This window comes from Leuciscus leuciscus, assembly GCF_965113295.1.
Source record: "Leuciscus leuciscus genome assembly, chromosome: 3".
Classification (NCBI taxonomy): Eukaryota; Metazoa; Chordata; class Actinopteri; order Cypriniformes; family Leuciscidae; genus Leuciscus; species Leuciscus leuciscus.
The window spans coordinates 57,335,689-57,355,150 of record NC_138727.1 but is presented as its reverse complement, the minus strand read 5'-3'; the positions used below and the strand labels follow the sequence as shown (position 1 = coordinate 57,355,150).

At 43.2% G+C, this 19,462-nt stretch overlaps 2 protein-coding genes across 2 annotated transcripts in view; both read right to left on the bottom strand.

Annotated features, from left to right (window-relative positions):
• LOC309493654 (B-cell receptor CD22-like) overlaps positions 1-19,462 on the bottom strand; it is a 265,008-nt gene that overhangs the window by 200,749 nt on the left and 44,797 nt on the right. The window lies entirely within an intron of this gene.
• On the bottom strand, positions 1,291-2,802 carry LOC309493890 (uncharacterized protein). The gene is made up of 2 exons (XM_082163173.1): positions 1,491-2,802; positions 1,291-1,406 (listed from the first exon to the last, which is right to left on the bottom strand). Exons 1-2 carry the CDS (start codon positions 1,764-1,766, stop codon positions 1,377-1,379), a joined length of 306 nt encoding a protein of 101 aa, XP_082019299.1. The 5' UTR covers positions 1,767-2,802; the 3' UTR covers positions 1,291-1,376.

Here is a 19,462-nt window from a genome sequence, read left to right as displayed (position 1 = left end):
TTAAAGAAAAAGTTTAAGCAAAAAAGTTAACATTGAAAAACTATTAAGACAAAAATTTGAGAGGCTTGAAACATTTGTAATACAGACAAATGTTTTACCAAGTTCTGGATTAAGTTTGAGGAAGATTTTTTTTTTTACTTTTCCTAATTTACAATGAATGTATATATAGTGCAACTGCGAAAACTGATATTAAAAGAAATACATGTTACATTTGTTTAGAGATTTTGATGCTACTTTTCCTCGCTCCTCCGTCCTCCAGCCTGTGACCCAGAAACTGATCAAACTCAGCATCTTGAAGGACATCTCAATTCTCTCAATTCCCTTCACATGTCACAATCATTTTTATTTATGCTTTACCTTTGCAGTTTAAATAAATTGTATATCAAACATATATCAACAGGGCTTATTGCTTTATCTTTATTATGTATGAATTGTTGACGCTTTGAAGTGACGCTCCAGTGATCAAGAATATTCCAATATACAAATAGGGCGCATCTCATTTCTTATTTGTGTATCCTCGTTTCCTTATGTTTATCATTATAGGGTGGTTGTGTACACACACTGCCGACACATTTATGTTCAAACACCATGTAAAGTGAATTTTGCATAATAGGTGCCTTTAAAAATCTTTAAAAATCTTAAATACTTCAGAGCACAGACTTAAGTCTTAAAATCTTTTTAAAGGGAACACTTCACAGATTATTGTAGATTTTTTTTTAAAGTTTACAAAAAGAATCATAGAAGTTTAAGTTTATGAAAATGTAAAATATATATTTTTATATTTTATATAAAATATATTTTTTACAAAAAAAAATTCAACTAAAACTTCAAGAAAATCAAAGCTAAATATCTGAACAAATTCTGAGACAAATTTTAGGTTGATATCTAAAATAAAAATAAATAAAAAATCAGGACTCTTTGATTTCCATAATGGATTGAGTGATCTTAACTACAGTCTTAACGCTTTCAAATACTATATAGTTGGTCAAGATTACTTTAGGTTTAGACTAAGATATTATTGTTATACATGTATAATGGCAAGTGTTCCACGGGTGTTGGGGAGGGGCAGTCTTAAAAATAGTGGTTAAAACATTTTTATAAATCATAAATTCAGATATTTATTCTTTGTAATGTTTGAAAAGTCAATCTGTACTCACACATGACATTGAGCTGAACAGCAGGAGAGATGTGAGTGTGTCCGTCTACAGCACAGCTATATCTGCCTGAATCCTCTCTTCTGACTGACTGCAGCAGGAGTTCATTGTTTCTGTCTCTTCTCTCAGTTAATGGCTGTGAGTTTCTGTACCAGATGAATGTTGCTCTGTCAGTCAGAGCGCAGCTGCTTTTACATCTCAGAGTGACTGAATCTCCCTCTGTCACTCTCTCAGGAGACTCCACCTGAAGATCTGAACACAACACACACATTATATCTAGTGCTGCTGTCATACACTGATTATTATTCAACATAATGCACAGAAGAAGAGATAAACCTCATCAAAGTCACCTGTGACAGTAAGAGTCACTCCTGGATCACCAGTCCATTTCCCATCATCTTTATCAGTGATGAATCTGAAACAGTACATGTGTGAATCCTTCAGTGTCACATGACTCAGTCTGACGGTGCAGTTCTGCTGTTTATCTCCCAGATACTGAAGCCTCTGACTGTATTCAGAGTCATTAGACAGATCTGGAGGATCTATACTTTTTTTGGTCCAGAACACTTCCTTGATCTTATATCCAGTAGGGTATGTATAAGTGCATCTCATTATCACTGTTGAGTCCTTTAGTGCACAGATGTGTGAAGGACTGTAACTCACACCCCAATCATCACAAGAAAACCCTGAAACACAGAATTCATCAAACTGTAAATGTTGTTTTATCTGTTATATTGGACCATGAAAACATGACAATACTTTATTACTATTTGAAAACAGCGACTCATTACAGGAAATATAAGATAAATGTAAATAAATGATCTCAGTGTGAATTACTTTAAGACAGAGGAGTGAAGAGAGAACCAAGAAATCAGCCAAAAACAACAAGCTGCACAATTACAGTTTTTCTGAATTGCTAAAACACATTTCTTGAAACCATCACTCACTTTCTCAAAACCTTAAACACAAAAGCAAATGTTCAAAACTCATTCAGAGAATCTCTGACTCTTCTGGCAAAATCAAACAATGCTTTCAGATCTTACACACATCAGTCAATATTATAAACACTACAGATCATTCGTTAGACACTACATGGAAAATGGAGAACACAGAATCCAAAGCATGCAGTTACAGGAGAAATATTTATTTATTTATTGTAACAAAGTAAACAAATTTTGCAATTATGTAATAAAGTAGTACTGACACCTGACAGTGGAGAGGAGAATAAATACTGTATGCACTGCAAGTACTGTATAGTATTGTACTGAATATTGTATAGTATGGAATGTCTGTATATTCAGCATTTGCATACTGTGAAATACAGTGACCAACTGCAGAAGCCCAAAAGGTTACAGTAAAAAACTGTAAATGAAAAGCATGTTACTGTAAAGTACAGTCAGAAGAGTTGAGCAACTGCAGAATCAAGGTCAGTGAGAGAGATTTATTCTGCTTCAGCTTCACGTCTTCATGTCGGTCCGGCCGGAGAATATCATCTCTGCAGGAGAAGAGGAAAACCCTGAAGCAGATCCAGCCTTGACAACATTCTCCACACCTTCCTCTTCCTCTTCCTCCTCGTTCATCACCTCTTTCACACACTCTTCCTCCTCTTATACTCATACTCTTCCTCCTCTTATACTCACACTCTTCCTCCTCTATACTCACACTCTTCCTCCTCTAACTCACACTCTTCCTCCTCTTATACTCACACTCTTCCTCCTCTAACTCACACTCTTCCTCCTCTTATACTCACACTCTTCCTCCTCTTATACACACACTCTTCCTCCTCTAACTCACACTCTTCCTCCTCTTATACTCACACTCTTCCTCCTCTTATACACACACTCTTCCTCCTCTAACTCACACTCTTCCTCCTCTTATACTCACACTCTTCCTCCTCTTATACTCACACTCTTCCTCCTCTAACTCACACTCTTCCTCTTCTTATACTCACACTCTTCCTCCTCTTATACTCATACTCTTCCTCCTCTAACTCATACTCTTCCTCCTCTTATACTCACACTCTTCCTCCTCTAACTCATACTCTTCCTCCTCTTATACTCATACTCTTCCTCCTCTAACTCATACTCTTCCTCCTCTTATACTCACACTCTTCCTCCTCTAACTCATTCTCTTCCTCCTCTTATACTCATACTCTTCCTCCTCTAACTCATTATCTTCCTCCTCTTATACTCATACTCTTCCTCCTCGTATACTCACACTCTTCCTCCTCTTATACTCATCTTCCTCCTCTTATACTCACACTCTTCCCCCTCTAACTCATACTCTTCCTCCTCTTACACTCATACTCTTCCTCCTCTAACTCACACTCTTCCTCCTCTTACACTCACACTCTTCCTCCTCTTATACTCATACTCTTCCTCCTCTTATACTCATAATCTTCCTCCTCTTATACTAACACTCTTCCTCCTCTTATACTCACACTCTTCCTCATCTTATACTCACACTCTTCCTCCTCTAACTCATACTCTTCCTCCTCTTATACTCACACTCTTCCTCATCTTATACTCACACTCTTCCTCCGCTAACTCATACTCTTCCTCCTCTTATACTCACACTCTTCATCCTCTAACTCACACTCTTCCTCTTCTCATACTCACACTCTTCCTCCTCTATACTCATACTCTTCCTCCTCTTATACTCATACTCTTCCTCCTCTAACTCATACTCTTCCTCCTCTTATACTCACACTCTTCCTCCTCTAACTCATACTCTTCCTCCTCTTATACTCATACTCTTCCTCCTCTAACTCATACTCTTCGTCCTCTTATACTCACACTCTTCCTCCTCTAACTCATACTCTTCCTCCTCTAACTCATTCTCTTCCTCCTCTTATACTCATACTCTTCCTCCTCGTATACTCACACTCTTCCTCCTCTTATACTCATCTTCCTCCTCTAACTCATACTCTTCCCCCTCTAACTCATACTCTTCCTCCTCTTACACTCATACTCTTCCTCCTCTTATACTCATACTCTTCCTCCTCTTATACTCATAATCTTTTTCCTCTTATACTCACACTCTTCCTCCTCTTATACTCATACTCTTCCTCCTCTTATACTCACACTCTTCCTCCTCTTATACTCACACTCTTCCTCCTCTTATACTCACACTCTTCCTCCTCTTATACTCATACTCTTCCTCCTCTTATACTCACACTCTTCTTCCTCTAACTCATACTCTTCCTCCTCTTATACTCACACTCTTCCTCCTCTAACTCATACTCTTCCTCCTCTTATACTCATACTCTTCCTCCTCGTATACTCACACTCTTCCTCCTCTTATACTCATCTTCCTCCTCTTATACTCACACTCTTCCTCCTCTAACTCATACTCTTCCCCCTCTAACTCATACTCTTCCTCCTCTAACTCACACTCTTCCTCCTCTTACACTCACACTCTTCCTCCTCCTCTTATACTCATACTCTTCCTCCTCTTATACTCATAATCTTCCTCCTCTTATACTCACACTCTTCCTCCTCTTATACTCATACTCTTCCTCCTCTTATACTCACACTCTTCCTCCTCTTATACACATACTCTTCCTCCTCTTATACTCATACTCTTCCTCCTCTTATACACAAACTCTTCCTCTTATACTCATATTCTTCCTCCTCTTACACACTTCCTCTTCCTCTTATACTCATACTCTTCCTCCTCTTACACACACAATCTTCCTCCTCTTACACACACACACTCTTCCTCCTCTTATACTCATACTATTCCCTCCTCTTATACTCACACTCTTCCTCCTCTTATAATCACACTATTCCTCCTCTTATACTCATACTATTCCTCCTCTTATACTCACACTCTTCCTCCTCTTATAATCACACTCTTCCTCCTCTTATACTCACACTCTTCCTCCTCTTACACTCATACTCTTCCTCCTCTTACACACATCTTCCTCCTCTTGTACTCATACTCTTCCTCCTCGTATACACACACTCTTCCTCCTCTTATACTCATACTATTCCTCCTCTTATACTCATATTCTTCCTCCTCTTACACACTTACTCTTCCTCCTCTTACACACACAATCTTCCTCCTCTTATACTTATATTCTTCCTCTTCTAACTCACACTCTTCCTCCTCTAACTCACACTCTTCCTCTTATACTCATACTCTTCCTCCTCTAACTCACTCTCTTCCTCCTCTTACACACACACACTCTTCCTCCTCTTATACTTATATACTTCCTCTTCTAACTCACACTCTTCCTCCTCTAACTCACACTCTTCCTCTTATACTCACTCTCTTCCTCCTCTAACTCACTCTCTTCCTCCTCTTATACTCATACTCTTCCTCCTCTAACTCACACGCTTCCTTCTCTTATACACACCCTTCCTCCTCTAACACACACTCTTCCTCCTCTTATACACACCCTTCCTCCTCTTATACACACACTCTTCCTCCTCTTATACACACATTCTTCCTCCTCTCCCTCTTATATTGTTTCCATCAATTTTTGCTATCAACATTCAGTGCAACATTTTGTCAATTTAGGCACTTTAAACTGTCTTGTATTTTGCACAGTTGGTTTCCTCTCATCATTAGAAATAAGTGTGAACAATTTTGAGTCGTTGTGTGTAAACGATGAGAACTGTGTTGTGTTTAACTTTTGCCTGCCTGTGATTAGCGTTTTGAAACATAAGTGCATCACAGTGAGAAATGTGTTTTAATGAGTGAGAATGTGTTTAGTGTTTTGCAAAAAGAGTGCATGAGATTTTCAAACAGAGTTTTAACTGCCTGAACTTGTTTAATGTTTTACAGAAAGAGTGATTTATTCAACAAATTGGTTTAGGCTATTGAGAATTTGGTTCAGAGAAGTGGGTTTAGTGTTTTAGCAATTCAGGAAAAAAACTGTAAATCCTGGAATATGACAAAATAAATATTTAACATATACACATTCACTTCCGAGAACAAGAGCAAAAGATATTCATGATCTAGTGCTAGGGCAGGGCTGTGAACTGTCACACTTTCAGCCTGAGACTCTAATCGACACGTTTCACACACTCTCATGCCACACACACATTTTCTCACGCAGAGAAAACTCAAACTCTTCCTCCTCTTATACTCATACTCTTCCTTCTCTAACTCACTCTTCCTCCTCTCATACTCATACTCTTCCTTCTCTGACTCACTCTTCCTCCTCTCATACACACTCTTCCTCCTCTTATACTCATACTCTTCCTCCTCTTATACTCACACTCTTCCTCCTCTAACTCACACTCTTCCTCCTCTTATACTCATACTCTTCCTCCTCTAACTCACACTCTTCCTCCTCTTATACACATAATCTCTAACTCACACTCTTTCTCCTCTTATACTCATACTCGTCCTCCTCTTATACTCACACTCTTCATCATCTTATATTCATACTCTTCCTCCTCTAACTCACACTCTTCCTCATCTTATACTCATACTCTTCCTCCTCTTATACTCATACTCGTCCTCCTCTTATACTCACACTCTTCATCCTCTAACTCACACTCTTCCCTAACTCACACTCTTCCTCCTCTTATACTCACACTCTTCCTCCTCTAACTCAAAGTCTTCCTCCTCTTATACTCACACTCTTCCTCCTCTTATACTCATACTCTTCCTCCTCTTATACTCACACTCGTCCTCCTCTAACTCACACTCTTCCTCCTCTTATACTCACACTCTTCCTCCTCTAACTCACACTCTTCCTCCTCTTATACTCACACTCTTCCTCCTCTTATACTCTGTAGCAACAATGACATCCGGCCAGCTGCTTTTCACATTAAGTGAATCATGAGGGTGTCGAACACATCTTCTTTGTCCTTAGGAAGACAGCTCTGGTTATTATTATTCCCTACGGGGTAATTCACCAGCGTCAGGGTGTCTGGAGTCCCCCCAGTTCAGCGTGAACTCCCCGTGACTTTATAGACTCGTGACATTCCAACGCACACACACAAACACACTCTGGACTTTGAAACAGAAACCCCCTACAGAAAAGGACTTTTACCCATAAAGTCACTCTTAAATGTACTAAATATATCTCTTTTTGTGTTAAGAGGTGTGTGTAAACCATAGGAAAGCATATGTCCTATTGTAACATTAATAGAACTGCAAATGCCAATACTAATGCATAATAATGTATCTTTGCATTGCTACAACGTCTATATTCTATTTTTGATATCTCTGTAATCCTCTCCAGCTAACGGAGTTGAATTCCGATAGCAGAATGCAGTGATGCGCATTGTTTTATACATTTCATATGTCTGGGGCAAAATCCTCTCAAGTTAAATTCCCTCATGACTCATTCCAGTGGGCGTCGTCCACCGGACAAAGGAACCTTTTACTTTCGAAATGCTCTAAGATGATTCGTCCCCCGCGAAAAAGGGGACGTGGGACACTGCTCACGGGACATTTACATTTACATTTACATTTAGTCATTTAGCAGACGCCTTTGTCCAAAGCGACTTACAAATTAGGACTGAATCCAGCGAGTCATCATAAAGAGGCAAAAGCAACAACAACGCAAGAAGTGCTCAAAATACGAAGTTCAGGTATTATTCATAGTAGCATAAGCCTGATAAGTGATGTTTCAAAGGGAAAAAAAAAAAAAAAAATTTGTTTTTTTTTTTTTTTTTTTTTTTGAAACTTGAGCGAAAAAGGGGACGTGGGACACTGCTCACGGGACACTGATAAAAGTCCAAACTTTCAGTCTCTCAACTCTCTTGCTCTCGCTCTGACCTTCTTCTTCTCCACGCGCAGCGCTTCTCCTCCCAACGGAACCAGCTGGACCAGGCCTTGCCTTGGCTTCTCCTCTGGGACGCATACCCTCGCGTCATGTAGAAGCTGCCGTTCTTTGCAACTAAGTTATATATATTTGCCTCTCCCTTCCTGGGAGATGAATCTTATTTTCTGGTAACGTTACATTCAGTGAGCCTTTTAAGCTTCGCGCTCGCCCAGAAGACACAGCACGCGCACGCCTCCCCTCAAACGACTCACGCTGCTCTTAAAGACACACGCAGGACTCTGCCTTCCTTCCTCATACAAAGAGAACCATATGCAAGTATCGATTATTGAATTTAACTTTGAATGTGATTTCTTGGTTGTCTCTCAAGGGTTACTGTCTGTGATTTTTGCCATAGCCTACTGCAATCTCTGATCGCAGATTTTTGCTTTCACTTCCGATCTCATCTCTCCTCCTTCTCTCTCTCTCTCTCATCCTCTCTCTCATCCTTTTCTGTCATTCTATCTTTCTCTAATTCTGATCATTTTATTCTCTCTCTCACGTTATTCCTTATGTTCTTGTTTGGTTAAATGTTTGTTTGTTTTATTGTTTGCATTTTTACGTACGTTTATATTTGTAGCCCATATAATCTCTCTAGTTTACATCTATTAAAATCCATTTATACTTTAACTGTCTCTGTGTGTGAAAACGCCTCGGTTACGACTGTAACCTCGGTTCCCTGAAGAGGGAACGAGCGTTGCGTCGAATTGACGCTATGGGGAACGCTTTGCATGATGACGTCTTGAAGCACATGTAAAATCAGTCCAATGGTGTGGCGGAACGTCAGAGGCGGGTGACGTCACGTACCAGGAAGCTATAAAAGCCGGCCCGAAACAGAAAACGAAAGCTTCGTAGAGTCTGAAGTCGTGCTGACAGGCATGAAGGAGATATGGCAAGGTGACGCAACGCTCGTTCCCTCTTCAGGGAACCGAGGTTACAGTCGTAACCGAGGCGTTCCCTTTCAAGGGAACTCGCGTTGCGTCGAATTGACGCTATGGGGAACGTCTATACCAACGCCACCATAGCTACAAATGTCTGTCCTGTGTGAAATCAATTGCGCAGCACTAGGAAGACAATAACGAGTAGAACCTGACGAAGGTGTGTGGTGAGGACCAGCCTGCCGCATCACAAACGTCCTGTAAAGATACTCCTGATATAAGGGCCTTAGAGGCCGCCATACTCCTAGTATAGTGCGACCGGACAGCCAAAGGAGAAGGCTGTCCAGCCGCCTCATAAGCAAGTGAGATAGCCTCAACCACCCACTTGCTCATCCTTTGCTTAGACACTGGACCTCCTTTGTTAGGGGGCCCAAAGCGAACAAACAATTGATCACTCTTACGCCACAGGGCAGCTCTGTGGACATATGCGTCTAACGCCCGAACAGGGCAAAGCAAATTATTCGCCTCCTGGTCCGATTTCGAAAGGGAGGCGGACCTCCAAGTGCCACGAGGGAAACGAGATACCAAAGGGTCTTTCCCCACAGACATTCCACCCAAAGGAATGTGGTAAGCACCTATGGCCGCCACATAAACCTTTAAAGTGGACGGGGTTAGACCTGCAGTGAACCGGTCCTGCAGGAACTCCAGAACTGTACCAATTGGGCAGTTGACTGGATCCAACCGACGGTCACTACACAAAGAAGTGAATACTCTCCACTTCAGGGCATAAAGTTTCCTCGTGGAGGGAGCTCTGGACTGTAGAATGGTCTCAGCAACCTCAGTTGAGAGACCTGACTCTATGAGCTGGGCCCCCTCAGAAGCCAAGCCCACAGGTTCCACAGTTCTGGCGGGGGTGAAATATTGAGCCCCCTGCTTGGGACAGAAGGCCCCTCCTGACAGGAAGCTCCAGAGGATGCCCGTCGAGGAGGGACACAAGATCGGGAAACCATACTCTGCCCGGCAGCGCGGGGCTATAAGAAGCAGGAAAACCCGGTCCCTGCGAACTCTCTCCAGAACTCCCGGGAGCAGAGCCACTGGGGGAAAAGCGCACAGACGTAGCCTCGGCCACGTCTGTACCATAGCATCCAGTCCCAGAGGAGCTGGATGCGTGAGGGAGACCAAAGTCCCTCCATATCAGCTCCACCACCTCGGGGTGGAGCTTCCATTCCCCGGGCCTCGGCCCCTGTCTCGACAGAGTGTCTGCTCCTATATTCTGAACCCCGGGGAGGTAGGCTGCCCTGAGTGACAGCAACTTCCCCTGGGACCACAAGAGGATATGGCGTGCCAGATTGGATAATGGGCGCGAGCGCAAACCCCCTTGGTGGTTGATATAGGCGACTACCGACGTGTTGTCCGTATGTACTAACACATGGTGTCCCCTGAGACCTGTGACAAAGCTCCTCAGAGCCCGGAAGACAGCTAACATCTCTAGGCTATAGAATGCCAGGAACGATGATGGTCTTCCCACAGACCTTGAGATGAGCGACCCTCAGGATCGCTCCCCAACCCGTGAGGGAAGCATCCGTCGTTAGCAGTTTGCGACGACAAGGAGCTCCCAGCACTGGGCCCTGGGACAGGAACCAAGGTTTCTTCCACATAACCAAGGCACGTAGGCATCGCCGCGTGACCTTGATTGTGCGAAATGGGTTGCCCCTCGGGGAAACCCCTCTGGTCCTGAGCCACCACTGCAGGGGCCTCATGTGCAGTAGTCCAAAAGGTATCCCGTTGGAAGCTGCTGCCATGAGACCCAACAGTCTCTGGAACTGTTTGACAGTGAGTAGCTGGCCTAGCTTTACACTTTTCACAGCTGCAAGGATGGAATCCACACGTGGCGGTGACAGGCGCGCCTGCATCGACACTGAATCCCAAACCACGCCTAAAAAAGTGGTCCTCTGAAGTGGAGAAAGCACACTCTTCTTGGCGTTCAGCCGTAACCCCAGCTCTTTCATGTGGGCGAGAACAACATCTCGATGTTGAACCGCCAACTGATGCGACTGAGCTAAATCAACCAATCGTCGATGTAGTTCATGATGCGAATACCCTGGAGGCGCCGAGGCGCCAGAGCTGCATCCACGCATTTGGTGAAAGTGCGGGGTGATAAAGCCAGGCCGAATGGAAGAACTCGATATTGGTATGCTCTGCCCCCGAAAGCAAACCTCAGGAATTTCCAATGACAAGGACGGATGGAAATATGGAAATATGTGTCCTTGAGGTCTATCGTGACAAACCAGTCCTCGGACCTGATCTGTGACACGATTTGTCTCAATGTTAACATTTTGAACTTGAGCTGAATGAATGACTTGTTCAGAACTCGAAGAGGCTGTAAAACCCGGTTTCCCTGTCGGAGGGAGGTACATATTCTATGGCCCCTATCTCTAACAGAGTGTTTACTTCCTGTTCCATAACCAGAACCTGCTCGGGGCCCACCACTGTGGGCAGGACCCCCATAAACCGAGTTGGGCGTTTCTAGAATTGTATCTGATACCCTTTTGCCACGGTCTGCAGGACCCAACGAGAAACATTTGACAGTAGCTTCCACGCTGTCAAAGATTCTACTATAGGTACCAGCCTCTCGAGACTGGTTTCTGGATTGTGTTGCTGTTGAGTAGTCGGTTCGTCGCCCTGTAACGGCGCACCGGCAGGGAACGACCGAACAGACTGCTCTAGCACCCTCCTCAGAGGGGGCGGGCATCCCGAGGCCACTACGTTTCCGGGTGGACCTTGAGATATGTGCTCGCCGGAGACCGCTGTGCCCTGTAACACCGGAGGCGGCAGGGTTGGCAGAACGGTCCCCTGAGGGCACCGAAAAGAGACGGCACCGTATTTTTCTCCTGCTGTTGAGTAGTCGGTTCGTCGCCCTGTAACGGCGCACCGGCAGGGAACGACCAAACAGACTGCTCTAGCACCCTCCTCAGAGGGGGCGGGCATCCCGAGGCCACTACGTTTCCGGGTGGACCTTGAGATATGTGCTCGCCGGAGACCGCTGCGCCCTGTAACACCGGAGGCGGCAGGGTTGGCAGAACGGTCCCCTGAGGGCACCGAAGAGAGACGGGTACCGTGAAAAGAGGTGTTAACCGCTCTGCTTCGGGGGGACTACCCTCATTTGTCCTGAGCCCTCAGACATCAGGACTTTTTCCCAGCAGCCTTCTTGGCGGTAATAACGGTCCGCAGATCCGTTTTACCCCTCGAAGACTGCTGGGTTTGAGAGCGCCCTCCGTGTCCCCGAGCTTTTTGTGGGGGAGCACGGGAGGAAACGCTCTGTTTCTGAGTGGCACGGTGCTCAGCGCTCTTTTTAGATGAGTGAGGCTGCTCCCGCTCAGCAGCCTCAATGAAAGAATGGCGGGGGAGAAGTTTCTGAAGTGCAGCTGCTTGTTTTGAAGCTTCTTGTTGATTTAGCTACAGCACTGTTAACTGCATCTCCAAATAACCCTTGAGTGGATACTGGTGCATCTAAAAGAACATGTTTTTCTTTGTCCTTTATGTCACTTAAGTTGAGCCACAGATGCCTCTCAGTGGCCACCAGGGCTGCCATAGAGCGGCCGATGGATTTAGCCGTCTCCTTGGTGGCCCTGAGAGACAAATCTGTGGCTCTACGCAGTTCAGACACCGTATCAGCACTAATACCCCCGCCATCCTCAGAATCACCCAATAACTCAGCCTGGTAAGCCTGCATTATGGACATTGTATGTAAACACGCTGCAGCTTGACCGGCGGCGGCATAAGCTTTATGAACCAGGGAAGATGTAACTATTACTGGCTTGGATGGAAGTGCAGGAGCCTTCAGAGAAGATGCCGTTGCTGGAGAGAGATAGCTCGCGAGCGTCTCTTCCACCCTCGGCATCTCCCCATAACCATGCTCTTTATAATTGTGAATGGATGAATAGTGTGATGTTTGTGCAGTATACACTCGATATGACACTGGTTTCCCCCACGATCTCGACACCTCGGTGTGGAGATCGGGGAAAAACGGAAGGCTTCTGCACTGAGGCTGTGCACGAGATGGCAGGAAACGTTCGTCGAGCTTGCTTTTCGAACGAGCGCCCTGCCTATCTACTGGCCACTCAATAGATAATCGCTCGACAGCTCTAGTGATAACATCAAGCAATTCTTCAAACGCATGAGACTGAGGTGGCGAATCCTCAGACTCAGCGTCAATACTAACAACGTCCAACTCCTCAGAGCTGGACAATTGCAGTATTGGTGCCTCCATCGGGGGGGAAGAAACCGCAATGCGTGCTTCCACACCCTGATGAGAGGCACTGGATCTATCAGAAGGAGGCTGAGATAAGGCAGAGCCCGTCTCAACATCCACTGATAGATCCATTTGCGAACCCCAGGTCTGTGATTGCCGCCGTGCCTCGGCAGCGGCGGGACCCGAGCCCTGGGGAACGCGATCGGGATTGAACCGAGCCAAGCGGGATCGGAGCGAACGCAATGGAAGCGCGTCGCAATGCACACAGTCACCACCCTCGAGTGCTGACTGGGCATGCTCCTCACCCAAACAAACAACACAAAGAGCGTGAGTATCACCTCCCGTTAAATAACGCGGGCAGGGATGGACACACACTCTAAACTGCTGCTTGCTCGCCATACTGAATATATATATATATATGATATAGACAGACAACACCAAATATACAGACAGATTTCACACAGAGCGCAACTGAAGACTCAGAAAGCTTTCGTTTTCTGTTTCGGGCCGGCTTTTATAGCTTCCTGGTACGTGACGTCACCCGCATTGACCCAGAGTCAGATGTATTTACGTTACAACTCATACTCGTCCTCCTCTTATACTCACACTCTTCCTCCTCTAACTCACACTCTTCCTCCTCTTATACTCACACTCTTCCTCCTCTTATACTCATGCTCGTCCTCCTCTTATACTCACACTCTTCATCCTCTAACTCACACTCTTCCTCCTCTTATATTCATACTCTTCCTCCTCTTATACTCATACTCTTCCTCCTCTAACTCACTCTTCCTCCTCTCATACTCATACTCTTCCTTCTCTAACTCACTCTTCCTCCTCTTATACTCATACTCTTCCTCCTCTAACTCACTCTTCCTCCTCTCATACTCATACTCTTCCTCCTCTTACACACATACTCTTCCTCCTCTTATACTCATACTCTTCCTCCTCTCTTCCTCCTCTAACTCACACACTTCCTCCTCTTATACTCATACCCTTCCTCCTCTAACTCACACTCTTCCTCCTCTGACACACACTCTTCCTCCTCTTATACTCACACTCTTCCTCCTCTAACTCACACTCTTCCTGCTCTAACTCACACTCTTCCTCCTCTTATACTCACACTCTTCCTACTCTAACTCATACTCTTCCTCCTCTTATACTCATACATTTCCTCCTCTAACTCACACTCTTTCTCCTCTTATACTCATACTTGTCCTCCTCTTATACTCACACTCTTCATCCTCTTATATTCATACTCTTCCTCCTCTAACTCACTCTTCCTCATCTTATACTCATACTCTTCCTCCTCTTATACTCACACTCTTCATCCTCTAACTCACACTCTTCCTCCTCTTATACTCACACTCTTCATTCTCTAACTCACACTCTTCCTCCTCTTATACTCACACTTGTCCTCCTCTTATACTCACACTCTTCCTCCTCTAACTCACACTCTTCCTCCTCTTATACTCACACTCTTCCACCTCTTATACTCATACTCGTCCTCCTCTTATACTCACACTCTTCATCCTCTAACTCACACTCTTCCTCCTCTTATATTCATACTCTTCCTCCTCTTATACTCATACTCTTCCTCCTCTAACTCACTCTTCCTCCTCTCATACTCATACTCTTCCTTCTCTAACTCACTCTTCCTCCTCTTATACTCATACTCTTCCTCCTCTAACTCACTCTTCCTCCTCTTACACACATACTCTTCCTCCTCTCTTCCTCCTCTAACTCACACTCTTCCTCCTCTTATACTCATACCCTTCCTCCTCTAACTCACACTCTTCCTCCTCTGACACACACTCTTCCTCCTCTTATACACACTCTTCCTCCTCTAACTCACACCCTTCCTCCTCTTATACTCACACTCTTCCTCCTCTTATACTCATACTCTTCCTCCTCTTATACTCACACTCTTCCTCCTCTAACTCACACTCTTCCTGCTCTAACTCACACTCTTCCTCCTCTTATACTCACACTCTTCCTACTCTAACTCACACTCTTCCTCCTCTTATACTCATACTCTTCCTCCTCTTATACTCATACATTTCCTCCTCTAACTCACACTCTTTCTCCTCTTATACTCATACTTGTCCTCCTCTTATACTCACACTCTTCATCCTCTTATATTCATACTCTTCCTCCTCTAACTCACTCTTCCTCATCTTATACTCATACTCTTCCTCCTCTTATACTCACACTCTTCATCCTCTAACTCACACTCTTCCTCCTCTTATACTCACACTCTTCATTCTCTAAATCACACTCTTCCTCCTCTTATACTCACACTTGTCCTCCTCTTATACTCACACTCTTTCTCCTCTAACTCACACTCTTCCTCCTCTTATACTCACACTCTTCCACCTCTTATACTCATACTCGTCCTCCTCTTATACTCACACTCTTCATCCTCTAACTCACACTCTTCATCCTCTTATATTCATACTCTTCCTCCTCTTATACTCACACTCGTCCTCCTCTAACTCACACTCTTCCTCCTCTTATACTCATACTCTTCCTCCTCTAACTCACACTCTCCCTCCTCTTATACTCATACATTTCCTCCTCTAACTCACACTCTTTCTCCTCTTATACTCATACTTGTCCTCCTCTTATACTCACACTCTTCATCCTCTTATACTCATACATTTCCTCCTCTAACTCACACTCTTCCTCCTCTTATACTCACACTTGTCCTCCTCTTATACTCACACTCTTTCTCCTCTAACTCACACTCTTTCTCATCTTATACTCATACTCTTCCTCCTCTTATACTCACACTCTTCATCCTCTAACTCACACTCTTCCTCCTCTAACTCACACTCTTCCTCCTCTTATACTCACACTCTTCCACCTCTTATACTCATATTCGTCCTCCTCTTATACTCACACTCTTCATCCTCTAACTCACACTCTTCCTCCTCTTATATTCATACTCTTCCTCCTCTTATACTCACACTCGTCCTCCTCTAACTCACACTCTTCCTCCTCTTATACTCATACTCTTCCTCCTCTAACTCACACTCTTCCTCCTCTTATACTCACACTCTTCCTCCTCTTACACACACACTCTTCCTCCTCTTATACTCAAACACTTCCTCCTCTTATACTCACATTCTTCCTCCTCTTATACTCACACTCTTTCTCCTCTTATACTCATACGCTTCCTCCTCTTATACTCACACTCTTCCTCCTCTTATACTCATACTCTTCCTCCTCTTATTCTCTCACTCTTCCTCCTCTTATACTCAAACACTTCCTCCTCTTATACTCACATTCTTCCTCCTCTTATACTCACACTCTTTCTCCTCTTATACTCATACGCTTCCTCCTCTTACACACACACTCTTCCTCCTCTTATACTCAAACACTTCCTCCTCTTATACTCACATTCTTCCTCCTCTTATACTCACACTCTTTCTCCTCTTATACTCATACGCTTCCTCCTCTTATACTCACACTCTTCCTCCTCTTATACTCATACTCTTCCTCCTCTTATTCTCTCACTCTTCCTCCTCTTATACTCAAACACTTCCTCCTCTTATACTCACATTCTTCCTCCTCTTATACTCACACTCTTTCTCCTCTTATACTCATACGCTTCCTCCTCTTATACTCACACTCTTCCTCCTCTTATACTCATACTCTTCCTCCTCTTATTCTCTCACTCTTCCTCCTCTTATACTCACACTCTTCCTCCTCTTACACATACTCTTCCTCCTCTTATACTCACACTCTTCCTCCTCTTACACATACTCTTCCTCCTCTTATACTCACACTCTTCCTCCTCTTATACTCACACTCTTCCTCCTCTTATACTCACACTCTTCCTCCTCTTATACACACACTCTTCCTCCTCTTATACACACAATCTTCCTCCTTTCATCCTCATCCTCTTCCTCCTTGTTCATCACGTCTTACACATACTCTTCCTCCTCTTAAACTCATACTCTTCCTCCTCTTATACTCATACTCTTCCTCCTCTTATACTCATACTCTTCCTCCTCTTATACTCACTTTCTTCCTCCTCTTATACTCATACTCTTCCTCTATACTCATACTCTTCCTCCTCTTATACTCATACTCTTCCTCCTCTTATACTCATACTCTTCCTCCTCTTATACTCATATTCTTCCTCCTCTAACTCACACTCTTCCTCCTCTTATACACACATTCTTCCTCCTCTCCCTCTTATATTGTTTCCATCCATTGTTGTTCTCAACATTCAATGCAACATTTTGAGTAAATTTAGGCACTTTAAACTGTCTTGTATTTTGTACAGTTGGTTTCCTCTCATCATTAGAAATAAGTGTGCACAATTTTGAGTCGTTGTGTGTAAACGATGACAACTGTGTTGTAGTTGTGTTTAACTTTAGCCTGCCTGTGTTTAGCGTTTTGAAACATAAGTGCATCACAGTGAGAAATGTGTTTTAATGAGTGAGAATGTTTAGCATTTTGCAAAAAGAGTGCATGAGATTTGCAAACAGTGTTTTAACTGCCTGAACTTGTTTAATGTTTTACAGAAAGACTGTTTGATTCAACACATTGGTTTAGACTATTGAGAATTTGGTTCAGAGAAGTGGGTTTAGTGTTTTAGCAATTCAGACAAACTGTAAACCCTGGAATATGACAAAATAAATATTATACACATTCACTTCCGAGAACAAGAGCAAAAGATATTCACGATCTAGTGCTAGGGCAGGGCTGTGAACTGTCACACTTTCAGCCTGAGACTCTAATCGACACATTTCACACACTCTCACGCCACACACACATGTTCTCACGCAGAGAAAAATCGCACTGACACTGACCAGAGGTGTATAGTCCAGGGGTCAGAAAGTAGAAGTCCTGCCATATGTTTATTCCACCCATGAACTCAGCAGCTGATTTCACTAATTAGTTCTCCTGTCTTTATTAGCAAATCCAGGTGATTGGATCAAAATACTGAGGAGGACTTTTACTTTCTGAACCTGGACTTTACACCTCTGACACCAACAGACAAGACAGAGCTGGTTACTTTTGATATGAAACAAATTCTCAGCTCTCAGATTCGGTCAATTTTATTTCGAAATTAAAACAATAAATATCGTTTTGGCGTTGTAAATGTGAAGTGGCAGATCGCTGTAGCGCCTCAGTTCAAGCGGCACATGAACCGATCATCAACGAATTAACAATAGGTAGGCTATGTTGAAAGATACAGTAAAACTTACTGAAATGTATATGCCTCTGTAGTCGAATAGATTCAAATACTCGTATATCGTTATTCATATGTTTTATTATTATGTATTGTTGGTTACCATTTATTCAGTAGGCCTATAGATGTTTATGTTAACATCACTTAAACCTGCGTATACTGGTGGGTGACGCTAGGGGGCAGTGGTGAGCCGCAGGGCGTTTCACTTTTTGACATGGAGTCACACTGCCAGCTATTTCAACCTTTCAACACTGTGAAACAAAAACTAATTTATTACTGCCTTTGTTGAATTTTCAGATTGTACAGCGTGTGACAGAAATAAAAATGATATGTGCCACCAGAAAATACAGCGTCTTCTGTGTGTGCAACACCTCACACATAATATCGATCAATCAGTGGAAAGAAGTCAATAAAACAGCTGGAGAACAAGTATATCACATAACGTTACATAATGCTGGAGAAGCATAACATTACATTTACTCCAGGAAAGCCATTTAATGACCATAGCACGTTAGTTGGCTAGAAATATTAGCTATAGAGACCATTTGCTAAATATGTGCACTATATTAGCCTACATATTATATTTTTACCAATATCACTAAAATATTATAATGTTGTTATTATAATAAAAACACATTATATTTAATTAGAGTTGTTATTTTTAACCTTTAATAATAGCTGACATGGCTCTGTATGTTTATAGCATTGTATGAGATTTTTTTTTCCTTGAGAAAAATGAACATGTATCTACTGTACCTAATATTTATCCAAATTAATCGATATTGAATCAAGATCGGAATCAAATCACAATAAATGAATTTTTTTTACACCCCATCAATCCAACTTTCATAATCATCACTCCAAACTAAACTCAAAAGTTGGCAGCCCTGATGAGCTTTGATGGACGGTGATGCAGAAAAGCAGAAGTAAATGTTGAGACAGAGTGAAGAGAGTTTTGTCCAATCAAATGCTCTGAACTTTGAGAGAGTCCCTCCCCCTAAACCATGTGACACTGACTTTAGTAGCAAAAGACTATTGGACATTTCTAAAAGGGACGAGCGTTTGACATGTTCAACACAAACTTCCTGTTTCAGAGAGAAATATGTGAGAACAGGACAGAAGAAAGTGCAGATCAGCCGCTCATGAGGCCTTAAATAAAACATCAGAGTGTTTCTAATGTGAATGTAAGAG